At 39.3% G+C, this 26,037-nt stretch overlaps 1 protein-coding gene across 1 annotated transcript in view; it reads right to left on the bottom strand.

The window, feature by feature from the left end:
- The window catches only part of cntn5 (contactin 5), a 155,841-nt gene that overhangs the window by 48,337 nt on the left and 81,467 nt on the right, over positions 1-26,037 (bottom strand). Inside the window, exons 4-7 of the mRNA XM_036536353.1 lie at positions 17,022-17,145; positions 16,330-16,505; positions 5,578-5,673; positions 1,014-1,217 (exon numbers count right to left, since the gene is read on the bottom strand). Coding sequence (XP_036392246.1) covers positions 1,014-1,217; positions 5,578-5,673; positions 16,330-16,505; positions 17,022-17,145 — 600 coding nt within the window. The remainder of the gene's footprint in view (positions 1-1,013; positions 1,218-5,577; positions 5,674-16,329; positions 16,506-17,021; positions 17,146-26,037) is intronic.

Genomic DNA, 26,037 nt, shown 5'->3' with positions numbered 1-26,037 from the left:
CCAAGGCACATTGTGTGCGGAGGAAGAGCTCTGAGCTAATGATACACCGTTTCTCACTATCTATTTAGCGAGCATGTTTGAAATGTATGTCATTTCTCATATTTCCCTGAGCCTGCTCCTTAAGAGGAAGAGTCCCCTTCCACCTGGAATTTTAGGATATACAGTACTGAGTTTGTATTTAGAAACTTATCACAGCATATGAAGTATTAAAGTACTTCAGGGAGATTTGCTCAAATGGCAAATTTTAATTATGGCCGTTTTCCTCGGGTACGCTGCTGTAGCCTCACAGAGAGCAGTGTGGGCTGAGGGAGGGGAGGCTAGACATTCATGACACTGTGATTCACGGTTATGATCCAACATGCCCACTCTGACAGACTAAGAAGAAGCAGAAGTAGAATAATTATATCTTATCACAGCTTGATAAAATTGCAATTTTACCACACCCATTATGCTTGCTTAAACTATAAGGATACATAGCTGGTAAGAGGTAAGTGCATATAGATTTGTAAGCAGATATACTGCAAAATTTTACATGCTTAACCTATTTTAAGTAACTATTCAAATGATAAAATTTCATATGAAACAATGATCATAAATTTAATTTAAAAATATTAGGGCCCACTAATGTAAAAATATGAGGTGCAAATAAGTTGGAACCCATATTTATGTCATAGACTGTTAAGTATATTTTAAGGTTTCACTGAGAGCAATTAAGATAAGTTTGTCATGTTAATATTGTCCTGCTAAAAAATAAACAGTAAACAAGAAAACCAAAAGTGTTAAATGTTCATTCACTTGGTGCTGACCCTCCTATCGTTTGTGGATCATGTCACCATGTCACCACATCTTTTGAATGTCATTGTTTTTCCTCACACAAATAGATGTGCAGAATACTAACTATATTTATCTGCATACACATGAAACATTGAAAAATCCCATCCACATGTGTTAGTGAAAGAGCCAGCATGCATGACAGCATTTAGAAGCCTGAAGGGTCAGTTTGGAAGCCTCACCATCAGTTTTCAGCGTCAGCGGTGTTGGCGGGCTAAGGACCCTTGCATTGGTCACTGGGTTCTTCACGAGACATATATAGCTGCCGACGTCCGAGGGCTGGACTTTGGAGATGTACAGGTTCCCTGTCTCCTGGGAGATGAACCGTCTGCTGTCCTCGATCACAAATGATGGAAACTCGTTGAACACCCAGCTGTATGTGATCTCTGGAGTGTTGTGGAAAAAAGAAAATGCATGCAAATAAGGAAAGTGAAGGAATTTCTGGACCTGAGTCTTTTGTACATTTGTAAGATCCACTTGTACCACAGCTGCTTGAGTGCATGAGGGTGCAGACATATTGGTGATGTTGTGGCATTGCCATTCTATAGCAAAGAAGAAATAAAGACCATCAACATTGTGAAAAAGTGAAATTCAGAGATGATGAGTTAATCACTTCTTGCAGGTCCTGTTGATGTAGAAATGTTTTTCAGTGAAGACATATTTCCTGAAATTCATTTACTCACCAGTGATAATGAGACAAAAGAACACAAGCAACACCAATTAGAAATGTGTTTTATGTATTTCACTACGGATGAAGTGACGTGACATCATAATAATCAAATATGGTAATATAATTCTGTCCTGGGGGAAAATAAATAATATAGCATTGATCCATCATTTGTTCAACTGTTGCAATGTTCAAGTGTTCTGTCTGATATGCCTTTAAGAGACCCAACAGCATTAAATCTTCAATGGCAGAAAGCCAGAGGAGCCCTTAAAAGATTTAAGAGAAGAGAAAGGCATTGCTCTGGACATCAAATCAAATATACAGTCATTCTGACACAGCTGGATGGGAGAACAGGAGACAGAGATAAATGCCCCAGATTTTGAATTAGTAACAAGAGATACTGTGCATGTCAAATGTGACATCATTCATCAGTATTGTTCTCTGGCCTTTGGCAGGCTCACATTTTGTGGTAGGTTCTTGAAGAGACTAGTTTGGCAGAGGCACAGACAGACAGAAAACATCTTAGATAGAAATTGGGGCACTCTTCCAATGGCATTGTTAATGAAATGGCAAGAACCATCCGACTTCTAACGCACCAAGCAACCAAATCAGTCTCAATTGCAAACAAACTTTTATATAATTTTAATGTATAAGTGTAAACTTTTCATAAACCATATAACAGGGAAAGACCCTGAAACTTTAGATTCAGTTTACACTTGTAAAAATGTCTGTTAATATTCAAGTAGCCTTGCCTTTCATTTATTTATGGTAGACAGCCAGGAATGTAAATCGTATCTTGCTGTCAGGAGTTGCCAACATAGATTTCTGCACAGATGTGCACATAAATAAAGTATATTCTGTCTTGTCACGCTGCACATTTAAACATAACCCATGTTAGTGTGGAGTATAATGCTATATGTTTTTGTAACCGCATGCATCTGTTGTGTTGTACTAAGTTAATATGAATGACAGACAAAATGCAAAATGCACCCATTTTTGACTTTTATCAATATGTACAAGAGGTAGGTCACTTGCATTTGAATGTCCTCTCTTTCAGAGGATGGCATGAACATTGTTGCACTGCATGTGATCTAAGGTCTGCGGAAGCAATTTATATGTACTTTTCTTTAGGGAAAGTACTCACAAAGTCACTCTCATGAATTTGGTCCAGTGCTATCATTTTCCCTTTCAGTTCAAATGCGTACCTTTCATCTGGTGTAATTCTGCTGATAAATTGCTGAAGGACTGCATTTTTTTTTTGATAGCTTCAAGCTCCATTTGTCAAACAGAGTGCTAAGCTGTCTGCGATAAACTATGAATATTTATCTTACAAACAAAATTCCCTTTGTTGCTCTTGTTTGGGAATGTGCCTAATGAACTGTCATGAGATATTTATTGCGACGGCGCCTTCTGAGCCCAGCCCCTTTGTCGTTTAAGCAAGGGGTCCCCCAGGACGTACTTTAACACATCAGTTATTAACTCACTGTCATATGCACAGGCTGTTAATTCCTTTCCAAAACTCTGTGTGATTTCCCAATCTTGTCATTATTTTTGTCTTGATGTTTGACAGGCATTGAAGGCCGCCGCGCACCAGTTGCACCCTGCCCCTAAAAAGCTGAAGAAAAAGCACTGCAGGTGGCTATAGATGTAGAAATCACTGGTCTGAATGTCCCCTTTTAGAATGATTTTCTACAAATAACATACCGTAGCGCACAACAGCAGGATGTGTACTTATGCAGGCTAAATACTAAATATAGCTGTATACTAAATATACATACGCTACAAGAAAACGCTGGGTAAATGAACAAACACTGTATTATAAACTAATAGAGATTATTTATCATTTGTGACTCAATCAAAAACATAGCTGAAAATAAAAGAGAAGTGAATTTATGCTTCAGCTTAAATTAGCTGCTGTATGGCCAATTCTCTCAGTTGCTGTCAAGAATCTTATTTATTGTGCTCCTTTTGGTTAAAGTTATTATATATAGCAAGTAAAAAATCACCTAAAACCCAGACAGTATGTGTTACACTTCATCTTGGAATTGCAACGTGCCCAATAAAAATGCAGTAGACCCTGCAATCACTGGATTTGTGTGTGGAATGACACCACAGTGGTAACAGCGCAGTAACACAATGTGCTTTTTTATTGTCAATAACTGTTAAGTGTGGTCAAACATTCTCTATGCAGCAGTAAAATTAAGGTAACATCCTGCTTACAGCTCAATGCCTTTGAATTAGGTTTGATTACTTTGCCATTTTAATTGCTCCATCCCCTCTTCAAACTAATTTGTATGAGCTCTTCTATGGCAGAGGCAGGTAAATAAAAGACAGCCACACATTTGTGGGATTTATTGTGATGCTTTTCATCACAGGCTGTGTTCCCATATGGCACATGTGACAGTCACCCATTCACCCGTTGTATAATCCTATTTCATTTTCATGGTCCTTACTTAGGTGGTACTATCCCTACGGGACTAACACAGGAGGTGATGTGTGGTATAGTTCTCATATTGGCCTTATGGGAGATGTGTGGCGTTTATTGTTCTCCCTCATGGATTCTCTGTTGATCAGATGGGTGGACAGTCACAAGGAAAAGGCCGAAAATAGCATTTGATTTAAGCGGACAGCCTGAATAATGCGCCAGGTGCATCATGGCAATTTAAAATGGCTCAATTTCCCCCGCCTGCATGCGAGTGCGTACAGTACAGAAACCCATCTATTAAGGCCGTGCATCCTTCCCTTATGAGACGCCCTTTCCTTCTTTAGGAGAGTGATTTATCAGCGGAGGAGCAATTTCACGGCAAACACGTGCTGCTTTTTTTTTATTTCCCAACAGCTGTGCAGTCGCTGGTATCCGCCTGCCACACTGACAGGCAATATGGCATCCAGGGGGTCTTGGAGCTGAAGCACTCTCAGGAAACAGTCCCGTGGGACCATAACAGCACTGAAACAGAGCTGATCTAAACAAAAACGGGATGATTCATGGCCTCTGAAAAAGCTCACACATAAGAACTTGTATCAGAGGACACCTATGGCGAGCCTTGAAATATGGGATCAAGTGTTCCCACATGCTGCTGGAACAATTGTGCGTGTAGGTTTTTCAATTCTGTGCCAAGCATGCAGTTCATTTGTACACAGGGTTTGAGACTCGAGAAACGCTTTGCCAGCCTGTTGGCTGAGGAAGGATGATCGGTTGTGTGATACTGCTAAAAAGGTATCCTGATAAAACTGTGCAACAAGAAATGAAACAATGCAAGGTGACTGGTGATCATAGAAACACCTGAAAAAGGAGCTGAGAAACAGATAAAAGAGAAAACCACGCAATGCAGGGCTATTCCATAATTTAGCCTCCCACAAAATCATCTGCAGGCATTCTTTCTTGTAATGCCACATCGCCTGCATCAGACTGAAGCAGAATTACGTCTAAGTGCAACAGACTTATCTTTAAAAACCTCATCCCCCTGGGGAAAATGGGAAAAAAATCAATCAGGTATTCCTAGACAGAGAAGCAACGTAATAAAATAATGGATTATGATTACCAGATGACATATGCTAAGAAGAGCTGAGCTGAGCTCAGCAGAAATGCCCACGGTACCATCCATAAAACGTAAATAAATCCTGGGATTGACATAATTGAGATAAAGACTTAGCTGAAACCATGTCGTTGCGGCCCCTAATGTACAATATTGAAAAACTGATGGGAATGTGATTTGGGGTAGTGACCTCTATTGTAATCCTGTTTTCTCTGAGCTTTTTAAACTCTGAAGCCCAAGTCACAATCCTGCCACGATCTGCTGCAGCCTCTATTACTGAAATTCATAGAGGAGTCAAACACTGCCCCAAAACAGGAATCAGATTTACAGGTTGTGGTTTACATGGATTTCAGCCCACATCTTCTTATAGCCACGGAGAGAAAAGTCATTTAGGAGAGAAATCCAATTTAGCTCAGGACTAAATAAGCGCTGTTGCCCACAGGAATCCTGAGATTCATCTTTGGTAGGCTATTCTAACACCTGGTTTCAGACAGCAAGGACAGTGGGGGAAATGGTGGTTGTGATGGTGGTTTGGAATATTACCTGGGGAATGAGGAGGGGGGGTGCACATGAGCACCACTCCCTGGCCTTCCCGCACAGACACACCTCCTCTTATTCTCCCACTGAAGTTACCCAGATCTGCAGAGACAGAGAGAGGACAGTCTTTACCAACATACAATACTCAACACAGCAAAAACAAAGGAGAGAAGATTTTTGGCTTGATTTCCACATCACACCAAAGAATATCAACTGTATTATTCTACTGTACATGCCCTATGAGATCCATGACTTGCAATTTCAAACAACAAAATGGTTCAAGTGCTACGGATGGAACAATAAGTATAGTACACTCCATAGTGACTAATTCACCTTTATTTAACCAGGGTCTCCAATTGAAATAAAACATTTTTTTGAAGAGACACCTTGTCCAAAATAGCAACAACAGTAGTACAAAACAACAGTAGTACAAAATGCATAATAGAATAATAAAAACCACCAATGACTCATATAAATACATTTTCTCACTGTAAAATGGGCAATGAAGTTTTCCAATACACTAAACCATATCATGACTAAAATTTTATGTCTAAAATCCTATCCATTTGGAGGAGTGTCATTTTCTTGTGGCAGGTTTTATATGGTGAGATCTGTGTAATTGTTTTTCGATCGTGTGTATGTTTTAGTGGGAGTTATAAATGGCATACAGACCTGCTGTTGAGTATGGAAGATTACATTACATATTTTCTGCCTACTTCTGCAATAATTCTAAAATGTTCACTGCAGTATTAATTTAGATTTGTACGTGGTCTTAATGGGAAAACTCATTTGCTTCTAAAATAGCAGAGAATTTGTTGTAAATAAAGTTTCAGTCCCCCATTCTAAATGTAATTCATGCTACATTCCCTCCTTATTTTACTTCCAGACACCAAGAGCAATTGAGGCGTTATAGTCATTAAAACCCTAACCTTGCCCACAGCCTGTCTTATTCCCCTCAGCTGACCCTGAACATGGTCTGAAAGAAGTGGTCAGAATACAATTGCTCTTTTAAAGGAAGGTGCTTTTGAGGTTAGGGTATTTGCAGTATGTCCTAAATTGTATTTCATTCACAACAGCAATAGGTGCAGTACAGTTTCCCTGGAGATCAGAGCCATGCTAAATTGGGGAAAATGTATTCACCACAACCTGTACATTCTTGGCCAAGACATGCTAAATCAAACACGAATGCATCACCTCAAAATCCAAGCTATTAATTGAATGTGATTTAAAAATCACAACTTAAAGGACATATGAATCCCCACCACACCCTGTGTATATATGTTATATAGAAAAATTGTAAGGTGTTTTCTTCTGGGTAGCTGAAATGCTACAACATGTAAAGTATGGTATGGCGTGTGTGTTTGGCTTAGATGACAATGTGGACTAGTGGTTAAAATACTGGGGTTACAATCTCAGTGAGGCACTGCATTGTACCTGAAAAAAACTGAATTTGCTTCAGTAATTGGCCAGCTGTAGAATACAGATACAGTACAGTTTATGTATAATAATGAATGTGTAAGTTATTTCAGTCACCATAGATGAGCCTCTATGAAATGAAGAGATAAACAAAGTGATTTACCAAGATATCAAAGACAACACAGGAAACGCAGTGTGTCATTTGATCCAATTTTCAGTTGGTCACCACGAAGCACGGAGATGATGATCAGTTATTTACATGGAAACTAGCCATTAAGTCAGCCACATGATCAGCCAATTAATGCTTTTATTCCCATGCATTCGTGTTTAACCAGCTGACAATGCTGAACATCAGGGCTCTACATGCAGGAATATTCCATTTAAGCTGTTAGAGTTCCTTACAATAGCACTCAGAACTAAAACAGGACAGAACAAATATTTTTGGCAACTTATCTGGCCTGTCCATCACAGTTTCCCAAAATGTTTTGAGGACTGTGACGTACACACCACTTATCTATACAGCATTTTGTATAGCTGCATTCTCTTCTGATATTAATACATTTTTTTCTGTATTCATTCACAAAGTTAATTCACAGAGGTCAGTAAGGGCACAGAAACTGCCTGTCTACAATGACAAGAAACATCTACGTTACTTTCATTAATTTTCTCCTCTCTGCAGCCTGATTAATAAAATCGAACCAAACTGTCCTTAATGGCCATGGATAAACTTGAGAGTCGGTCTTTATTTTTTGGCCACACAGCTTTCATAAAACACACATGAATCAGGAATATGTAAAAGTCTAAGCAGCATGCACAAGAATGCACAAGAATGCAGGAGTGATGCTGACAGCTGGAGCAGCTGTGTCACTTGATGCTTTTGAAATCAGCAACAGCCAGCTGACAGCTCAGTAGCGCTGGGGCACTTGACAAATCAGTCATGGTCAAATCGCTTTTCATTCCGAGCAATGTTTAAATCATTTGTAAAAGGTCAATCCTATCTAAAGCTGAATACCACAAGGTGCACCTCCATTTACACCAAAAAACTCAATTATCCAACTTGGGCAGGGATAGGCCATATACAGTGCTTACTAATGTACTGTCATTTAACATTACCAGGAATCATCCTTACACCATCGCCACATAATGACAATACGGGACTTTTGATGTATTGTTTATGATACAAACATACCAAAGGAAGGAACATGTCTTTGGTAATAAGTTAGTCCATAATATTGGCTTCCCCATAATACTGGGAGCACGGTGTCATTAAAGGGCTTGCTTGTTGATGTAAAAAAGGAATCTCTGAACCTAGTCACAGAGATCAGAAGTGTTACAGCATTAAAAGGGTTCACTCCTTCCCTCAAGCAAAAAGACACCATTAAAGGCATTGAGACCTGGAGAACAGATTTTCAGCATTTCGAACTGTGGTGTGGCATGACCTGTGATCTGGAAAAGCCTTTCCTTCATCAATGGTGGAGTCATTACAGCCTCTGGGAAGTACCATACAATCTCTTTTCATTCACTGTGAGGGATAAAAAAGGTTCCTTGAAGCTTTAAGAACACCTGTATATCTTGGGGATCTGTGCGCGTGAGTCATGACTCAAACGTTTGATGAATCTGAGAAGTCGTATGATCCTCTCAGCTCCTAGCAGCTCTCCTGTAGTGTCTGAAACAATGAAGAAACTGAAAGAAGACTGCAACTGATGTGTGTATGCTCATGCACACCTTCTTATTGCTCTACCCTTCAAGGCATGCTAACGAAAGTATTGCGAAATACAGGCAGTAAGCTTACTAAACATGCTCAGGTAATTACTTTCCATTCTGCCTCATTCAGAACACAGACTTGTCAGAACTCTAGCTTTTCTGTCCCCCCCGTTTTGGACAACTCTCCAGGAAAGGTCTTGTGGCAGAGCTATTTTGGGAATCAATCCAGACGCTGTTGATTGCCCCCTTTCAGGCTTATAAGGGGCCATTTTAATTTCCAGTGGCAGCTCTGCCACACAGTGGGAAGCAAATGACAAACTGTTGACCCAGGGCAGTTTTGTGCACACCCAGCACTTTCGTGCCATCACTCTGATGGCAGTGTTTACCACGATACTGGAAGCGTTTGATAATTGCATCTCACCACTGCTGGGAAACCTGCATTTCCTCTCAGTTTCAGGCATGCTGAGATGGGCTCAAGGTTCAAAGCCTTTATCTTGAGAAGCAAGAGGCTGACTGTTTTTGGAAGGCTTGTCACACTTCATTTGTAGAACAACTGAAGTGACTGTAGACTGAGGGAAAGTAATCAGAGGCATTAAAGAGCTGGAACTACCATGGTTAGTTTCATTTATAGTCATAACTACAGTCGAGCTTTTCAGAATGTACAAACGTAACAGTTTCCACTCCATGTGCCAACATGATTAAACTGGGGGAAAGGAGAATTTGACAAATTTGTGGCAATGACAGAACTTCAATACACTGCGATCCTGACGCGAAACTCTATTATTAATCTCTGCTCGAAAAGAACTGAATTGCATAACTGTGAGTCTATCTTTATAAAATGCTGGGATATTCATATAGCATTACATGTTCAAACAGAAATATATATCCCCATCTCATGCCTCTTTCATTTGTACAAACAATGGAAAATAAGACACATTTAAGTGTATGAACTGAATATACACTAAATGTGGCTTATTTTCCATTACTGATGTTTTTGGAAATTAGCTCACACTGAACCAGAAGTCATGGTAGTGGAATTGCCATGGCAGTGCATATTTTTTTCATTTGTTTTTTACTTGAGTACAATTACAGCGACACAACAGCGTGCTTGCATTTGACAAGCTGGGAACCATGAATGACACACAGCATGCTATACTATAGTGAATGCCAGTACTTGTTAGATTAGGGAAAACAGCCAAACCCTGTGCCCTGTGTGAAAAGGTCAGCAGGAATCCAGTGTTTCCAGTTGTTGATTTATTGGATTATATGCAGCATGCTGCAGTCACTTAAAACTCTTTGAAGAGACAAAAAAGAATTTACAGCTGAGATCTAACACAGGTTTGGAAGACAACGCGTGTGTGCCCAGGATGAAGCAACAGACACTGGCAATATGGGGTGATCAGGGGGCTTGCGAGGCTGTACCCTGCTCACACAGCAGCCAGCACTTCAGTTCTCCTTTATAATGCAATCCAAAGAAGCCACCCCACTGTAAAGGAGGTCAAGATCAAAGACAGACTCCTCTATAAAAAAAATGAAACAGCCAGTGGGGGGACAGGCCTGTCCAACTCAGATGTCAAAAAAACACCAAAGGAAATAAAAACAAACAACAAAGGGGGAAAACACAAAGTTTTGACATTTTGCATTTTTTTCAACAGTGTTCGTCAGGCTTACATATTTTGACACAGGAAACCATCTTCGGAGGAGAAAGCCCAGCTTGTTAAGTGTAGCCCAAGGAGGGTGATCTGACCTAACGAGCTGTCAAAGGAGTGCAAGTGATGGAACGCCCCCTAAATGCAATGTCACCACAGCGCCTATTGATTTATTAGTGCCCGTCGCTGCCTCCTCCTTGTTCTATGTGTCAGCGCCTTACCCCGGCCACTCGTCAATTCAAACACGACGTATGAATTATAGCTAATCAATACTTTCTCCTGTAGTCTAAATGAGAAAATAGATTTTCTTCTGTGTTTTGACCATAAAAAGAAGAAAAAAAATACTCAAATAAATAAATGAATAAATGAAATATCACACCCTGGATCTTGACACCACAGGCCAAAGGTAGCTGAGGCATTTTTCGAAGATGGGGCGGTAAATTGCAGAGACAGGGTGTACCAGTAAAAATGGAAATATTTATGGAGGCATCAGAGGCATAGGAAAGGCAGCTATTGTGAGGAGCACTGCCAAAAAAGAGAGATAAAGTGACTGCCCTCCGGTCTGAAGCTTCCTTCTCTTGATGCTTCTGTCTGACAGCTGTAACGTCCTGATTTTTATCTCCATCTCCTCCTGACCCCTTTTTCCCTCTTTGTAATGTTAGACAAAAGCAAGAGAATCAATATTCATGTATCTTTAATAATGCAAGATAGATTGACACGTGAGCAGATAAGATTCTTTGCTGAGAAGTGAAAGAGCTCCTCATTTACATATATGCATTTATCAACCATTAAGGGGAACTCAGGAGTTGATTCAATCTAAGCTCTTTGCTGAGGTTAAGGCTTCAACACTATTAAAAGCTGTAATCAGGGCCTCATTTTGTTTAATTCAGTAGTCACAATCCTTGTAAATCAGCAGCATGTTTTGTTGTAACAGGGCTGAGGGAAGCTTCAGTATTTCTAGTCTAATAAGAACAGCCAGTTGTTTCATGCAAGAAAGGCAATTAGCTAGGTACAGGAAAACATTAATAAAAATGAAAATTTAAAACATCGAAAGAAAGACTATGATTGCATAAAAATAATGTATTGCCATTTGTAAAAAGCATATCCAAATACCCAAGTACAAACTTCTACAATCATTTTCATAACATAACATTTCCATAACAAAGCCAAAAGATCAGATGGATAATCTCAATGTATGCACTAAAATTGAACAATAACTTGCCTTACGATAACAAAATTGTGTAGATCAATTGGCAACTTATTAGCTATGTGCAGAGGGTTCTTGCTTTTATGCCACAGAGCATTCCTGGAGATGCTGTTGTAAGCTGAATCATTGTGAATTCAATCCAGTTTCCCCATAGATCCACTATTATATGAAGGGACTAGGCTACAGAACATACAGTAGAAATCACATTTATTTTAAAGCGTTTATAAATACCGAGCATATATTTGTTCAGTGTTAATACCAAAGTCAAGGACTCTTTAAATAAAATATAATAGGTAAAAGTGACATATTATATTAACATTGCATATGAAAAAACTGTTAACAGTCTGACAAACAGTTCACTGCCTGACACATCAGGCTTCAAAACCTCATGACAAGACACATTAGGAAAGGCAGTAGTGGGCATAGTAATAGGCAAGAGTATCTTTGGTAGGTTCATGCTAGCTATGAAAAGTAACTTAAAAGTAAAATGTTTTTACTGCAGTATAAGACAAGTGGAAACCTGTCGGCTCTCAGTCATCAGAGTGTGGGTCATGAAACAGATCATGTGCGAGCTTTGCAACATTTCAAAATGAAGAACGAAAGGCTCCATCTGGGACCAGTTTGGAGGTACAGTACAGAGAGCGGAAGACAATCACACAACAGATGCGCTCGGTTTGAAATTGTTGCTTGTCTGCCTGGGATTTTGTACCCCAAGCACAAGGAATGGGCAAAACTAGTCTGAAGTTCATGTTATTCTTTGCATTGTTTTTCTCTTGCTGCTGAGAAGGATGGAAAAAAAACAAGAGAGAAGTCTGATACTTTTCTGGCAAACAAGCAAATAAAGAACACCCTGCACCCTGCCTGTCCTGTCACAGATGCCCATGGAAAAAGCACAGGAGGCACACCTCACACAATTCACACACTCACTAACAACAAGCCAGCAAATAAGAAAAATAGCCTGCTTGAGGAATTTTAAAAGGTGGAAAGATGAGAACTGGTCCACACTGATTGCCAGCTGTCATATTGGATTTTGTCACTTGATCGCAAACTTAACATCAGTTTCAGATCCCCAGCTTTGCATTTGATGCTACTATGGACACAAAGTTCTGATCCAGACTGTACAACGACATTCTATGAAAGCATGTAGCAAAATATGTAGTAGTCAAACATGTAATACATGTCAAACAGTCATATACAAAAACAAACATTATCGAGACAAGATGCACAATTTTAACTAAGAGGATATGGCACTTATGACTTATGGCTTGTGTTTATAATATGCTTTTGTAAATCAAACCAGACATCAAAATCAATCAATATATATTGGATTTTATTTATAAAATACCATCCCAATTTTGCCGTGTTAATGGTATTAATGCAGGCGCACCTGACAAATAACATGTGCAACAAGGACCAAGTCGCATGGTGACATCAGTGAAAAATAGCTGTAAACTGAAAACCTGATACATTATGCCCTATATGTCACCTAATTTTTTTTTAGTCTTTAGGGTCAGTTTTTACATCAAAACACACAGTGCACTACTTTCATAGCACAACAAGTGGTGCAATTGCAATGCTGCCAGCACGGCTGTTTCTGGTAATTTCACAACAGCAAAATGCAGACAGTGCGCGCATTTCATCCAGAGAGCACCTGCTCTTTGCCCAGTGTAGGAAAGTGATAGGTGATGGACAAACACTTTAGGGTGTGGTTGTATGTACACAAGGTAATAGGCTTTTTTCACTGCATTTTCACCAGCTGAGAGCTGGCAGAAAGGCTAGCACTGTGTCTTTCCTCAGCAGGCATTTTGATTAAAAAAGTGGTAAAGAATAGGAGAGAAAGGCATCTGCAGGACAATATTTAATGAACAATGTTGATAAATAGCATTGACCGTTTCAAAATACAGTTCATTTTTTTAATTATATGCAATAACCAGCCAGATATTATTAAACAGAAAAAAATATGGATATTAGCTGTCGTGTTTGGCTTGTAACATTATTAAATTAGTTCCTCTGTGTGTATGAATTATAATAATCAATCTAACAATTAGCGTTTATTGGTCAAATAATAAAATACTGACAGCCAAGAACAATATGAATATGACTCAGGCTTACTTGTTTCTCAACCATAACAGGAAAAAGAGAGAAATAACAAGAAACAAAACCCGTATGCAATGTACTTCAAATGAGAGTCAAGTGTTATGAAATTGCAAATAAAAAATCAAAATGAAGTGATATTTCCCTCAAATAACTACATAATGTGGCACTGGGTTGTGGCCTGTTTTCCAGTCAGTGGTCAGTTCTGTTCTGTTGATGCATACACCATGTGTTAATGGTATCATTTATACCAACAGGCTGGGTGACCATTCAGTCAAAGTCCATGCAGTTTGCAAAGACAACTTTATAATCATATAATGTGTCTATCCTGGATATTCTGGATGTGTCCACACATGTGACTATCCTGGATAAACCCTTGACTGCTTCATCCTCAGCACTACAGAATTACTGAATAGTCATAGCTTTCCAATTGTTTGCTTGCCACACTTGCATAAATGAGTTAACGTTTGGAAAGCTGAAATGTGTTAATGTTTCTAATGTCTCTAATTATGGCTACTATTCTAAACATTTTAGAGTAGACTAACATTCTGAGGAAAGGCTGTTACTTATGTTATTTATTGTAATCTGGAGAGTTTGCAACCCATAAACATACCATGTAAACATTCATACATAGACCCATATATATACATATATCCACATATATAATGTGGAGCCATTGAACAGGTGCAACAAAATAGGTGCAACAAAATCCCTGCCCACTTGCCACTTGACTTATTTGTCGTGTCCAAAATGCTACAGCTGCGCCAAACCCAAATATTTTGACCTGCACTTGACTAACATGTTTGCATTCGAAAACTGTATTTATGGACCCACAGTCTTTTTGTATATCCAGGCCTGAGTTCACAGCAGTTTGATAAATGGGAGGCATTTGTTATGCAGAGAGAAACAGAGGGCCCTGCAGCCCAATGTCTGATGCTGGGAACTCATCTTTTGTTTCATGGCAGCATAGCTCTGATGTGATTGCAGCTCACCATGCAAAGATGTGTAAGATAGCCAGTTAATTAAACAAACAAGTACACACACACACACACACACACACATTCACTTATGGGATATGCACATGGACACACACATACACACAGTGATTAAGGAGTTTGGTCACATTGCTGGAGGGCAGGGAGCACTGCCGGTGGCCTGGCCCAGTCAGGCTGCAGCATCTGTTGATGTCCCAGCCTCTCCTGTCACAGAAGCTCCCAGCCCAGGCCCTCTAACCCATATTCACATCCAAAGTGCATTACCATATACTTATCTACTTCAAGAAGTTTAGCCACACACTTCTGACATGACTACAACTAATTACTTAAACTGAGTTTGGGACTGGCACTCACTGCAAAGAGGCTACCATGTACAGCAAATGAAAGTCATCTTAGTAGAGAACATTTTTAATTTATATGTCACTATAAATATGTTGCTGTGGTGTGTAATGTCATGTGATCAAGATCGGTACAAAGAATTTCTACTTGCAAAGAGAAATGGATTCACAGGTTTGTGTCCAGAGAGATCACAGAATTATTAGAAAAATGTCATTAAAACCATCTGTTTGGTACCCATATCTTCATAAAAATATTCTCTCCTCATTGTCAATTAATCAATAAATCAATCCTTGGTCCATGAAATGTAATTTACTTTGGTTCTTTTTGCAAAATTATTTTTCATGTAAACTATCGTAAACTCTTATGAACTACATCTCTACCTACTTGTTTTAACTGAGTTGCACTCTAACTTTCAATTTCCTTTCAAGGAATTTATATCAGTAAACATAAAAGACAATAACTTTCATATTTCATAATTCATATCACATAATTCATAAATTAAATGTAAGCTGTAAAATGACACAAATAAAGCTCAAAGGGTACAGCATACAGAAAACTGTCAGAAGGTTGTTACAGGATAAGCACATGTTGACTACTTAGATGGCAAACTGTGAAATAATGTGAGGTACATAGGGACATTTCAACTAACGTCACCTCTTCAAAAACAGATCATAAAACGGAAGCCAGACTCTAGTCTTGTGCTGCTCTCTGTGAAAGAACATTGCTCAGTCAAAAAATGTGTTGTTTTAGAAGCCACTGTCATCCCTTAAATGGTGTATTTACAGTTTCAGAACATAAGAGCTCTCCCTATAGCATTTGTAGAATCACAAATATACAGCATTTTCCACAAAAAATCTGTTGACTAGAAATAGTGTAGCATATGCTCCCTGCAGGCATAGCAATAAGGCTATTATGGTCATTGCCTCTGGGAAAACTGTAAGCAGAACCAACAATGCGTTTTCACCAAGCACTGTGCCCCCGGCCTCTTTGTATGCTTTCTTGGCTTTTGATGAATTGGAATTAGGCCAGGGGACAAATGGGAGAAGAAACACATTACTTGTTTTCATTCACTACCGAGGCACAGAACACAGGCACTTTCCCAGCTAACGGGAAAATGCAGGAGCTGATTTCTCTAGTGCTGGAGCATGTAGAAAAAGGACTCGCTTTATTTATCTGCATAACCGAATGGGTCTATTTTAAGACAACCAGCCAAATGGGTCTATAATTATCTCCTACGTGATAAGAGCATCATTCACATTCATCCTCTGCATGGGTTTGTCTGGTATTCACTACCCCCCCCTGTGAGGGCCATCCTGTTTCCACAGGCACAAGACGTTTGATTAGATGCACTCACATGCAAACTGCAGGAGAGCGTCCCTGCTCACAACAGTGCCGAGGCTGTTGGCCACCTTGCACTGGTACCTCCCGAAATCTCTGGCCTCGCTGGGGTTGGTGATAATCAGGCTGCCTTCGATCAGGCTATAACGAAAGTCGCTTCGGATGTCCACCTCTGTTCCATTGATCATCCATCTGGGGACACGAGCAAATAATCAGCACAGGGTCATGTTCCAGCCACAGTGAGTGAAATATAACAGACGACATGCATTCTGATTCATGGCCAAAGCATTTCTGAATATGAGGGATCATGCCACGTTCCTGAGTAATGATGACATTTTACTGCTGACGATACCGATTGCAACAACTCATGATCTGCGGTGCCTGAAATATGGATGCCGCTAATGTAATAACAACTGAAGGCGTAATTGAATTAATCGATCTAGAGTGTAGACTGGGATTCAAAACATCTTTGATTTTTTTTTCCCTTTCTTGGACCCCTATGCATAACTTTCAAACAGAATGACCAGCTGTAGCCTTTTATGTTAAATGGCTGGATTTTGACAATTACATAAAAGCTGGTCAAATTCTCCTCTGCGTTAGTGTAGCATGCCACAGATAACTGCAAGGGCACCTCTTGCCTTTTATACAAGAGATGGCTTGTGGTATTCATGTGCTTCCTCATTGTGGTACATACTATTATACACAGACCTGTACGTGGGTGAAGGGTTGCCTCTTGCTTCACAGTTCATGGTAACTTTCTTCTCATCAGATTCCAATGGAAATATAGTGTCATCAGGCTCCTGAATAAATGCAGGTCCAAATTCCACTCTCTCTGCATTAGAAAGATAAGAAGTACATTCAAAATCAATTACATAGCATAACATTGGAGTACACCCAAAATCAATATATAACACCTCCACGTCTTCTTAAAGCTACAATAAAATACAAGATAAACAAATAAATAAATACAAATAAATTCAATCCAGGGATAATGTTTGATTCACCATACAGGCCCAGGTATGTATCAGACTAGTCTTGTTCAAGCCCATGCATCTGCTGCATATCAGGCACAATGCATCCAACCAAACACTTTCCCTAGGTTTGATTCATGGGACTTTAATAATGGCAAACTTCTAGTAAAATATCCATGTAAAATAACATAACAATAAATGAGATAGGGACATACTTTGCTGAGGAATAGCCTTAGTGTACTTTAATTTAGTCATTTCCGATAGGTGAAAATATTGGGACGTGATGCTGCCAAAGTGAAAGCGTGCACATGTTTGCGTGGTTACATGTGTCTGTGTTTCTTCACAGTGTTGGGGTGCACATGATGAGGACCAACTGATTCAGCATTACAGGATGTGTTTATTTGAAATTCTTTCCAACTCCCCAACACTCACTGCAGGGTTGATGTGAATAAATTTAGTGAGTATTGTAATAAAGAATCCCTCACCTTACACTGTGAATAGAAGGGTAGGAATAGCAGGTATGTTCTTTATGAGCAGTGCATCCTGCATATGAAATCACATATGGGAGGGTTTAAAGAATGTCCCTCAACTTACTTCAGTAACAAGCTTGCATTTCTAAAGGTAATTTGCATCCGGCTATCAAACGCCTCCGCTTTACTTAACCTGAAATCTGACAGCAGGGCAAATGCATTCATGACACCTGCTGTAGGCTCCATGCCCTGGCAGGTTCTGGGACACTGGCTCCGTTGCCCTTTGTCTGTTCCCACCTTTTTCACAAGCACCAACTGTTGGAAATCTAAACTAGCACTGTCTTACAGAATCTGCGTGGCATACATAATGAATCGCCCATGTCCTCATATCTCCCTCTATTTTCAGCAAAGCTGTCATCACGAATTCCACTGTTGCTGCAACGGGGCCAGGTTTCTGCAGGCACTGTAGGAAAGGAAAGTCCCTTTTCTAGCATGAAGGAGAGCCAACATCAAAGACTACTCATCCCATCATAGTACTCAGCACACACACATAAAAAATATAGATGCATATATACCAGGAGAGTGGTGGTGGAAGAGCACTACGTGCTTACAGAGTGGCTCCATTCCCTTGTGGACTAGAGCCAGACCACATCTTCCAGCCAGCCCGCAGCCACACACCTGTTGCCAGTGGCTTATTTAAGGCTCTCCGATATCTCAATGGATGTGAAGTACTGATGAATGAAAAGTATGGGGGGAGGGAGTGAGTATTGTTTTAACTGAGCTGACAACTGAATCTATGTACCAAGTAATTCTGTATGAGAAACTGCATTGCTGTTTGATCCTGGAACGTGCTTTGACTATGCTCTTGCCCTTGCTGCTCTTGAGTTAGAGTACCACAGTCAATCACAATGTATTCTGGTTTTCATAGTATTTTAACAAAATAAAAAAGTCTGTTAGTTCTGTGACTGTAGAGGCAGCAGCAAAGCAACATACCTTTTCTTGCTGCAAACAATGGCAACACTTTTTATAAGTTCATATATTAATATATTAATAGTAAATTAGTATTTACTATTAATTAGTATATTATTCAAACATTACTTAATACTTTAATAAAAAAAGGTCATTACTATTGGTTACAGTCACTCATGGTTCACAAATTACTTTAAGACAAGCACTGCAGCACAATACAGCGGATGATTCATAACATTAACTGTTGTTCAATGAACATTCATTAAGTCATTTATAAGGGGTAAATAGTGTCTGTGTGCTAGGACAAGAACCTCAGAAAAATTAATTAATGGTAAGAACAAGCAATGGAGAAAACAAATTAGTATAAAAATTGACAATAATGTTTTATCAATGTATTAATCAACGTTAAATTTATGGGACTTTAATGTCTTATGAAAGAATTTCCTACGGCACTTTCAAAGTGAAAAGCTCAGTGTTTTTGATGCTTAATACTTTGAATGCCTTATTTCAATGCATTTTGTAAAAGTTTTAGTTCTTAATTCTTAGGTTCAAGCAAAAAAAATAAATAAATAAAACCAAATGAAACGACTATTGCTTGTAATCACTTTCATAATCATAATGCTAATTAGATTTAAATTGTCAGTTGTTCCATAGCTCTAGTCAGCTCAGTGTCACCCTAGGGCACTTATGGGAGGTCTGTATTGTGCTATTGGTCATGCACACAGTGGCAATCAACATTACATATCAATGTTGATTGACATTTAAGAACACTCATCAGTATCACTCCAGGAAAAAAGGAATGACTCCATAAAATCCACTTTGCTAATTGCTAGACTGTAGGCAACAAAGTCATCAATTAGCAGCTACTTTAGACAGCCTTGGAAAACAAAGGAAGGCTTGGACTGCACTTTTTCCATCTCCACACTACAGCAGGGAAATCTGTGCTTTTTGACTGCCTTCCCCATAAACTTGCACCTTCAGAGATTAAAGAGCTCTCCTCTTCACAAACACTCCCACACGTCCATATGCTCACTAGCTCTGCCTCCTATTTAACAGTTCCAACTACAATCCCCTTCCTTCCGCTGTGAATAATTTACACTCTTTATGTTGTTGGAGCCGCTTTCATGTAAGCCAGGAACAATTCTCAACTAAATCCCAATGTTTCCTCCTGAGATATATGCTTAGGTATTCTGTATGAGACAAATTATAAACAGACTGAATACCCTTATCAACTGGACTAATTATTGTGAACTTATTTATCTGCCTGCTTTATACATTACATGAAATTCCCCTTTCCACCTCTCTCCTAAAAAGGAAGCCCAGGAAAAGTGACTGGGAAAGAAGCATAACTGAGTGCAGAATGTGTCACTGGGAGCATGTGGAGGAACAGTGTGCACATCCTGCTTTTGATTTTCTCTTGTAGGAATCAAACAGAATTTATGTGCACGACTCACTGTTTTTTTTTTTTTTTTATTACACCCCTGTATTGCTGTTTATGGAGAACACGCTTTAGGAAGAAAAGGGAAGAAAAAAGAATTCTATGTGATCATGAGTACGTGCTGTTCTTTTTCATACATTTTATATTCCTCTGTAAAATAAGACAACTGTCAATAGCGGTCTGTTCCCATGACAACGTCTTGAGCTCAGGTAAACTTGGATTTGAGCAGACAGAGTTTAGGTTTACTTCAAAATACTTCAGATATAAGGAAGACTTTGATATTGTTCCCAGAAATTTGAAATAAAAATGTATTAATGCAATTACACATGAAACACAACAGATTTCTAAAAAAGGTACTTCATGAAGACACAGAAACCACAAATTACCTCCTCAGAAGAATTTACTTGATGTTTGCAAATATTCAGTCACAAACAACTCCAGTTATGTGAATGACGGCATGTCTTCTGACATCACTATCTACGTGGTGAATACATTATTTTCCTAAACAGATACTTTCCCTTTGTATTTGTTTCTTGGAACATAGTGTTGTAGTGAAAGTAGTGATTTCACACCTCTACTGATGTGATATAACTTAGTAATAACTAGTTTAGTAAGTAATACTACATATGCATTTAAATGGAACCTTCAGAAGAGTAATTTATAGTTCTGTAAATTAAATGCAAACAACTTTTAAAGGTTGACACCAGTTGTACATGTAAAAGGACTTAGGGAAAAAAAAGTATTTATCAAAAAACTACGGACATAGTAGCATTGAAAAATACCTCCAAATCAGAATCCCTTCTGAGAAACTGAGAGACTGACATTAATAAAACATGCCCTGGTTACTGATGGAGCAAAGACTATTCCTCACAATTTACATTACGATCCAAAAGACAAAGCACACTTCTCTTACCCTGAGCAGCTTCTCGTCAGCAAAATGTCAGCCCAGGGGGAAATAAAATGCCTTCCACTATTATTCATAAATAATGAGTAAAGAGGAATAAAAATAAAGATGAAGAAGCCGGCTGTCCACCTGCTTTATCCCTCACAGTACTCCACAGAGACATGCTGCATGTATACGGCAACTCACAATGGCTTCACCTGCAAGGTTAACACACTTAAGTTTGAAACCGCTGTGCTTAGAAATGAAATCGAAGCACATCTTCTTCCATTCTGCTCACTGACTCCAGAAACCCAGCTATGGGAGAAAGAGGAATGACGGGACTTCAGTTTGTCAGTTCAGTGAAAAGGGAGATCTCTTCTCTCTATTGTTTTCTCCCGCTGTATGTTTTAGATGACAGGTGGGAAATCTGAAAGGACAGAAACCCAAATACACTAAAGGTAGCAGGGCACACACAGAGCCATAAGGTATCATGCTTTCTGATAGAAACCTTTACAAATAGCGGGGTAGACTGGACAGCATGAAAGGAGCTGAAAGCGCTTTGAATGAACTGTCTGATGCTTTTCTTCTGATCTGGCCCCCTGCATGAATCAGCTGCTCCTCAACCACTCAACAAACAATACTGGACCACAGCAGCATGAGTCTTCTGCAATAGCACCACAGTATTTCAACATTTTTACTCCATCTGTATACCTCCCACAATTCTCCTCCACAGATACCAGAGTGCACACATGCTTTAAAAAGTTGCATCAATCTAATTATTCAAAGCTGGATGAGGGGCCAAGTAAAATGTACAGTATTACATATTAGAATCAGGTCTGATTACTTGAGGAATATATTTTTCTTACATGAGTTGGTGGTCAACAGTACATGGTTACCAATGTGCTCAGTCAGAACACTCCAACAAAAATCGACCCTTTCAAGAGGAAATATAACATTATTACGTAACGTTACTGTCATTTTAGCAGACCCTCTTATCCAGAGCGACTTACATAGGTTACAATTTTAACATGTTATTCATTTATACATTTGGATATTTACTTAAGCAAGTGTTTGTTAAGTACCTTGCCTAAGGGTACAGCCATCGTGCCCCAACAGGGAATCTAACCAGCAACCTTTTGGTTACAAGCCCTGCTCCTTACCACTATGCTGCACTATGCTGCACTGCCAACCCCATGCAAATATGTAAACACTGTCCTAAAAACTCAGATGACTTATTCTGGACGATGGTCAAAAAACAAATCGCTCACAGGATCTGTATGCTGCTAACTGCCGATATAAGGGAAGCAGAGTATTATACTCTCAATGACAGGAAACAATCAAACAAACAACAAAAAAACATGATTTCTTCTCCTCAAAAACACTTTTTTGAGGAGGGGATTTTCATTAATTTCTTTCATCTTCATTTTTAAAACCTGCACTATTTAACTGACACAAAGGCTTTGCCAGATGAAGTAAACATGACATAGCTTTGAAAGGAAAGAAAAAAGCCAATATTTGTCATTCTTAAGATCTGTGCTTCCATTTCCTTTACTGTATAATGGCTTAATTCAGGAAACAAATTATTGGCTACCGACCGCAGAGCTCCATGGAAATGTCTGGGACATGCGCCCTCTGTTCACGGCCCATGTGGTGTTTTCAATTGAAAATTCTGTAGCTGAGTGAATTTCCGTAAACACATCAAACAAAAAAAAAAACTCATGTCTGAATGACAAAATTCTTTGAAGCTGTCGGACCTTGCTTTCTATTGTACTGCCGCCGCAAATTCTCGGTCACAGATTGCATTATCAGCATGTAGTACGGGGTTGTACTTTATTACTTCTTAGTTGGAAAATGTCACTTTCATCATTTACTGAACAGCAACGACATAATCTGTCAAGTTCGCAGTAGGCACTGCATCAGTATTCCCCTTCCTGTAGCCAAAGCAAGAAAGCATTACCGAGTGACAAGTGACGCCTGTTTCAAACATTGTTACAATGGATTGTAGAGACAATTACTCTTCTGCCACCATAAGGCGTTATATGTGCCTCACACCTTATTTGTGAAATTCCTGTGTCATATTTACTATGGCAGCATTGAAATGCAGAGGAGCTGACAAAATGGTACACTGACACACGTCAGCAAGTTTCTCCCTCTGCCACTGCTTCCTCATGCGCCTGCAGCGAACCAGGCGCTGTCAGATGCCTCAACAGTCACGCAGCCAAGCAAAGCTCACAGAGCCTGTGTGGCTTGCATTTAATTTTGGTTCTTTACGGGGTTTCAACATAATTCAGAATTGAGGGTCAAACCGTCACCAAAAGCAAAAGCTAGTTTTGAAAACCCTTTTCATACACCGTTAAATGATGAACGAAAAGGTGAGCGGAGTCAGGGAAAGCTGTATGTGACTTTTAATTCCACAGAAGGTTTTGTAACACATGAAGTGCACATACTGAAATGCTATTTTTTAAATTGTCAGTGCAACAATAGTCTGTGTGTTTTGGGTTTAATTTACAGACCCATTCAGAATATTTTTATATTCACTTGTGGTTGACCTGACAATAGGTTGAGCCGTCTCTTACTTGAGTTCATGGTAAGTGGTGGTTTTTCTCCATTGTGTGGGTTGCTTTGTGTCACTCAGTTGGGCCCATTATCTGCTTGATGACAGTGTTTCTGTCAGTCTACCCCAGGGTTGGCTGAGCAACAAGCTGAAAGTTACACCTTTCCTTCTGACTGAATTACAATTGTGGTTCCTGGAAAATTTCTTTCACTGCTCCCATTCACTTGTGTTTTTGCAAAGTCTGGAGCCCAACAACCTGTGCTTCCGGTAGAAGATGCAGTGCTCTGCTGGACTTGTCGTACCACAAATTTTAAGTGCGTGTTTTTTCTGATGAATCTGTGGCCAGATGAGCTTATCTCAAAACAACCTGAATATGAATCAACAAGCATTAGATAGCGTTCCAGACAGTATTCTACTCAAAAATGTCCATAGTTACAATGACTATAGCTGGTCTGGAGCTGAATGTAGCTTGAGTGGTTTGTTTAAATGATATGCTTTTGTTCTGTTCCCAACTTGGCATAATGATAACGCTCCTTCAATGTCCACTGTCATTTCATCCCTGGGAGCAATACCTGATATTGTACTGATGGTGCTTTGTTACTACTGTACCAGCGACTCTGGTGTACAGCAAGACGTATGTGATGTATTCTTGTTGCAGTGATTTAGGGACTATTGCTTTAGGCCTTCATTATAATGGCATGTTAAATTGTGAATCTATCCCTATATGGAAAGTACAGGTGAATTTTAGTTGAAACTTTAAAGTCACATGGGGGCCATCCTTTGCCATTGATAATGTTATAGCACATCAGAATTGGTGAATCCATCACCTTGTATTCTATTAAGTGTAGCTGAGGGGATGAGATAAGTTTGATTGTCCTGATATCAAAGTCATCTTCTGCATTGCTGCAGTGTGGTTGTTGACAAGACGGCATATCAAGAAACACATCTGATGCTTCAACATCATGCCCCGCAATCACACTTGAGCTATGTGTGTAAGTTTATTCAAGATTGTAATGTATTTTCCATAGATATAATTCTTAAATTTTAGCATGCAAACACAACTGTTAAGAATGCTTTTTCTGTTACTGCAAAGCACTTCTCTGTTTTTGTCAGTGTATAAGAAACTAGCAACTAAGCAACTAGTCTGCCTTCCTGCAAGTGTGCTTTGACAAAACAATACTGTGAAACATCAGAGGTAAGTGTGACAGGTTTGTCCACATCGTACTACTTCAAGACAGGTGGACCAGGCACTTTTTCACATGCATCTTGATGTTGCTTCAACCCAGGAATACATTGTGCTCGGTATTGTCAGTTGTTGTAGGAGAGCTCATAGTTTGCTGGAGTTTGGAGTGAATTTCCCCAAGTGGTTTATCAAGTCCAAGAAGCATTGAAAAGGGGTTATGTTCTTGGGTACATCCATCTTGCTGATCAACCTTGGTCTCTGAAGGGTGTAACTTCAGTCCTTCATTGGTGAAAATATGCCCCATGCGGTTTAATTAGTTCAGTTGAAATGTATATTTTAGACATTTCAGAAGGTTGAGTCTCAGGTCCAATTGACTTGTGTGATCAAGCATTTATCTTGAGGTTTCTTCAAACAATGACTTCATCAAGTTAGTTATTGCATAAGGGTGTCACACATATATTTGTTCCACTGCATGTTGGAATATTTCACTGACAGACTTGACACTAAAAGGTATTTTCAGAAATCTAATTCTGCCAAAAGAAGTGCTAAACCTCGCTGACATTGGAGACATCTGATCCAGAGACATCTGCCAAAATGAGGGAGGAGGATGAGCCCAGCATGTCTCAACAGCAGTGGCAGAACTGAGCAGACTGATTCTCTGATTCAAAAATGGCAGCACCCTACCGCTAGATACTGGCTGGAAAAAAAATTGTCTGTGAGTTATATAACTTTCATCCACCTGACTACAGAAGAATTTAAAAATATATTTAACTTAAGTAAAGATTCACAGCATCCAAACCCAGAAGCCCCTGGAGATCTTTGCCAATGCAAACTTCTACATTTCATTTATAAGATGTTACTACAAACTTAGCATGTCAAATGCTAGTGCTGCACAACCAGAAGACAGCAAGCCACTGGACAATATTAAAAGAATGCACAATGACATCTATGGAAAATATAACAATTGATGCTAATGTCCTTGCATCAACCAACCAAAGACTATTAGTGCTAGATCTCCTATGTAAAGACAGATTGGACATGAAAACATTCCTGGGATTCAGCCAGCAGAAGATAGAGGAGCTCAGGAAGGACAAAAACACACTCAATACCTCTGCTGTGACCAGACTATGAAATAACCACATCCTTAGCAACCATAAACCAATACGTGGATGAACTCAAGTTGAGTGACTTTTGGCAACTCCACAGACCAACCCTTAAAGATTTCACCTAATCTCCCTCAGGACATAAACTTTCAT

This window comes from Megalops cyprinoides, chromosome 9 (assembly GCF_013368585.1).
Source record: "Megalops cyprinoides isolate fMegCyp1 chromosome 9, fMegCyp1.pri, whole genome shotgun sequence".
Taxonomy (NCBI): Eukaryota; Metazoa; Chordata; class Actinopteri; order Elopiformes; family Megalopidae; genus Megalops; species Megalops cyprinoides.
Note: the sequence above shows the minus strand (reverse complement) of the source record. Positions and strands in the feature narration are given on the sequence as shown.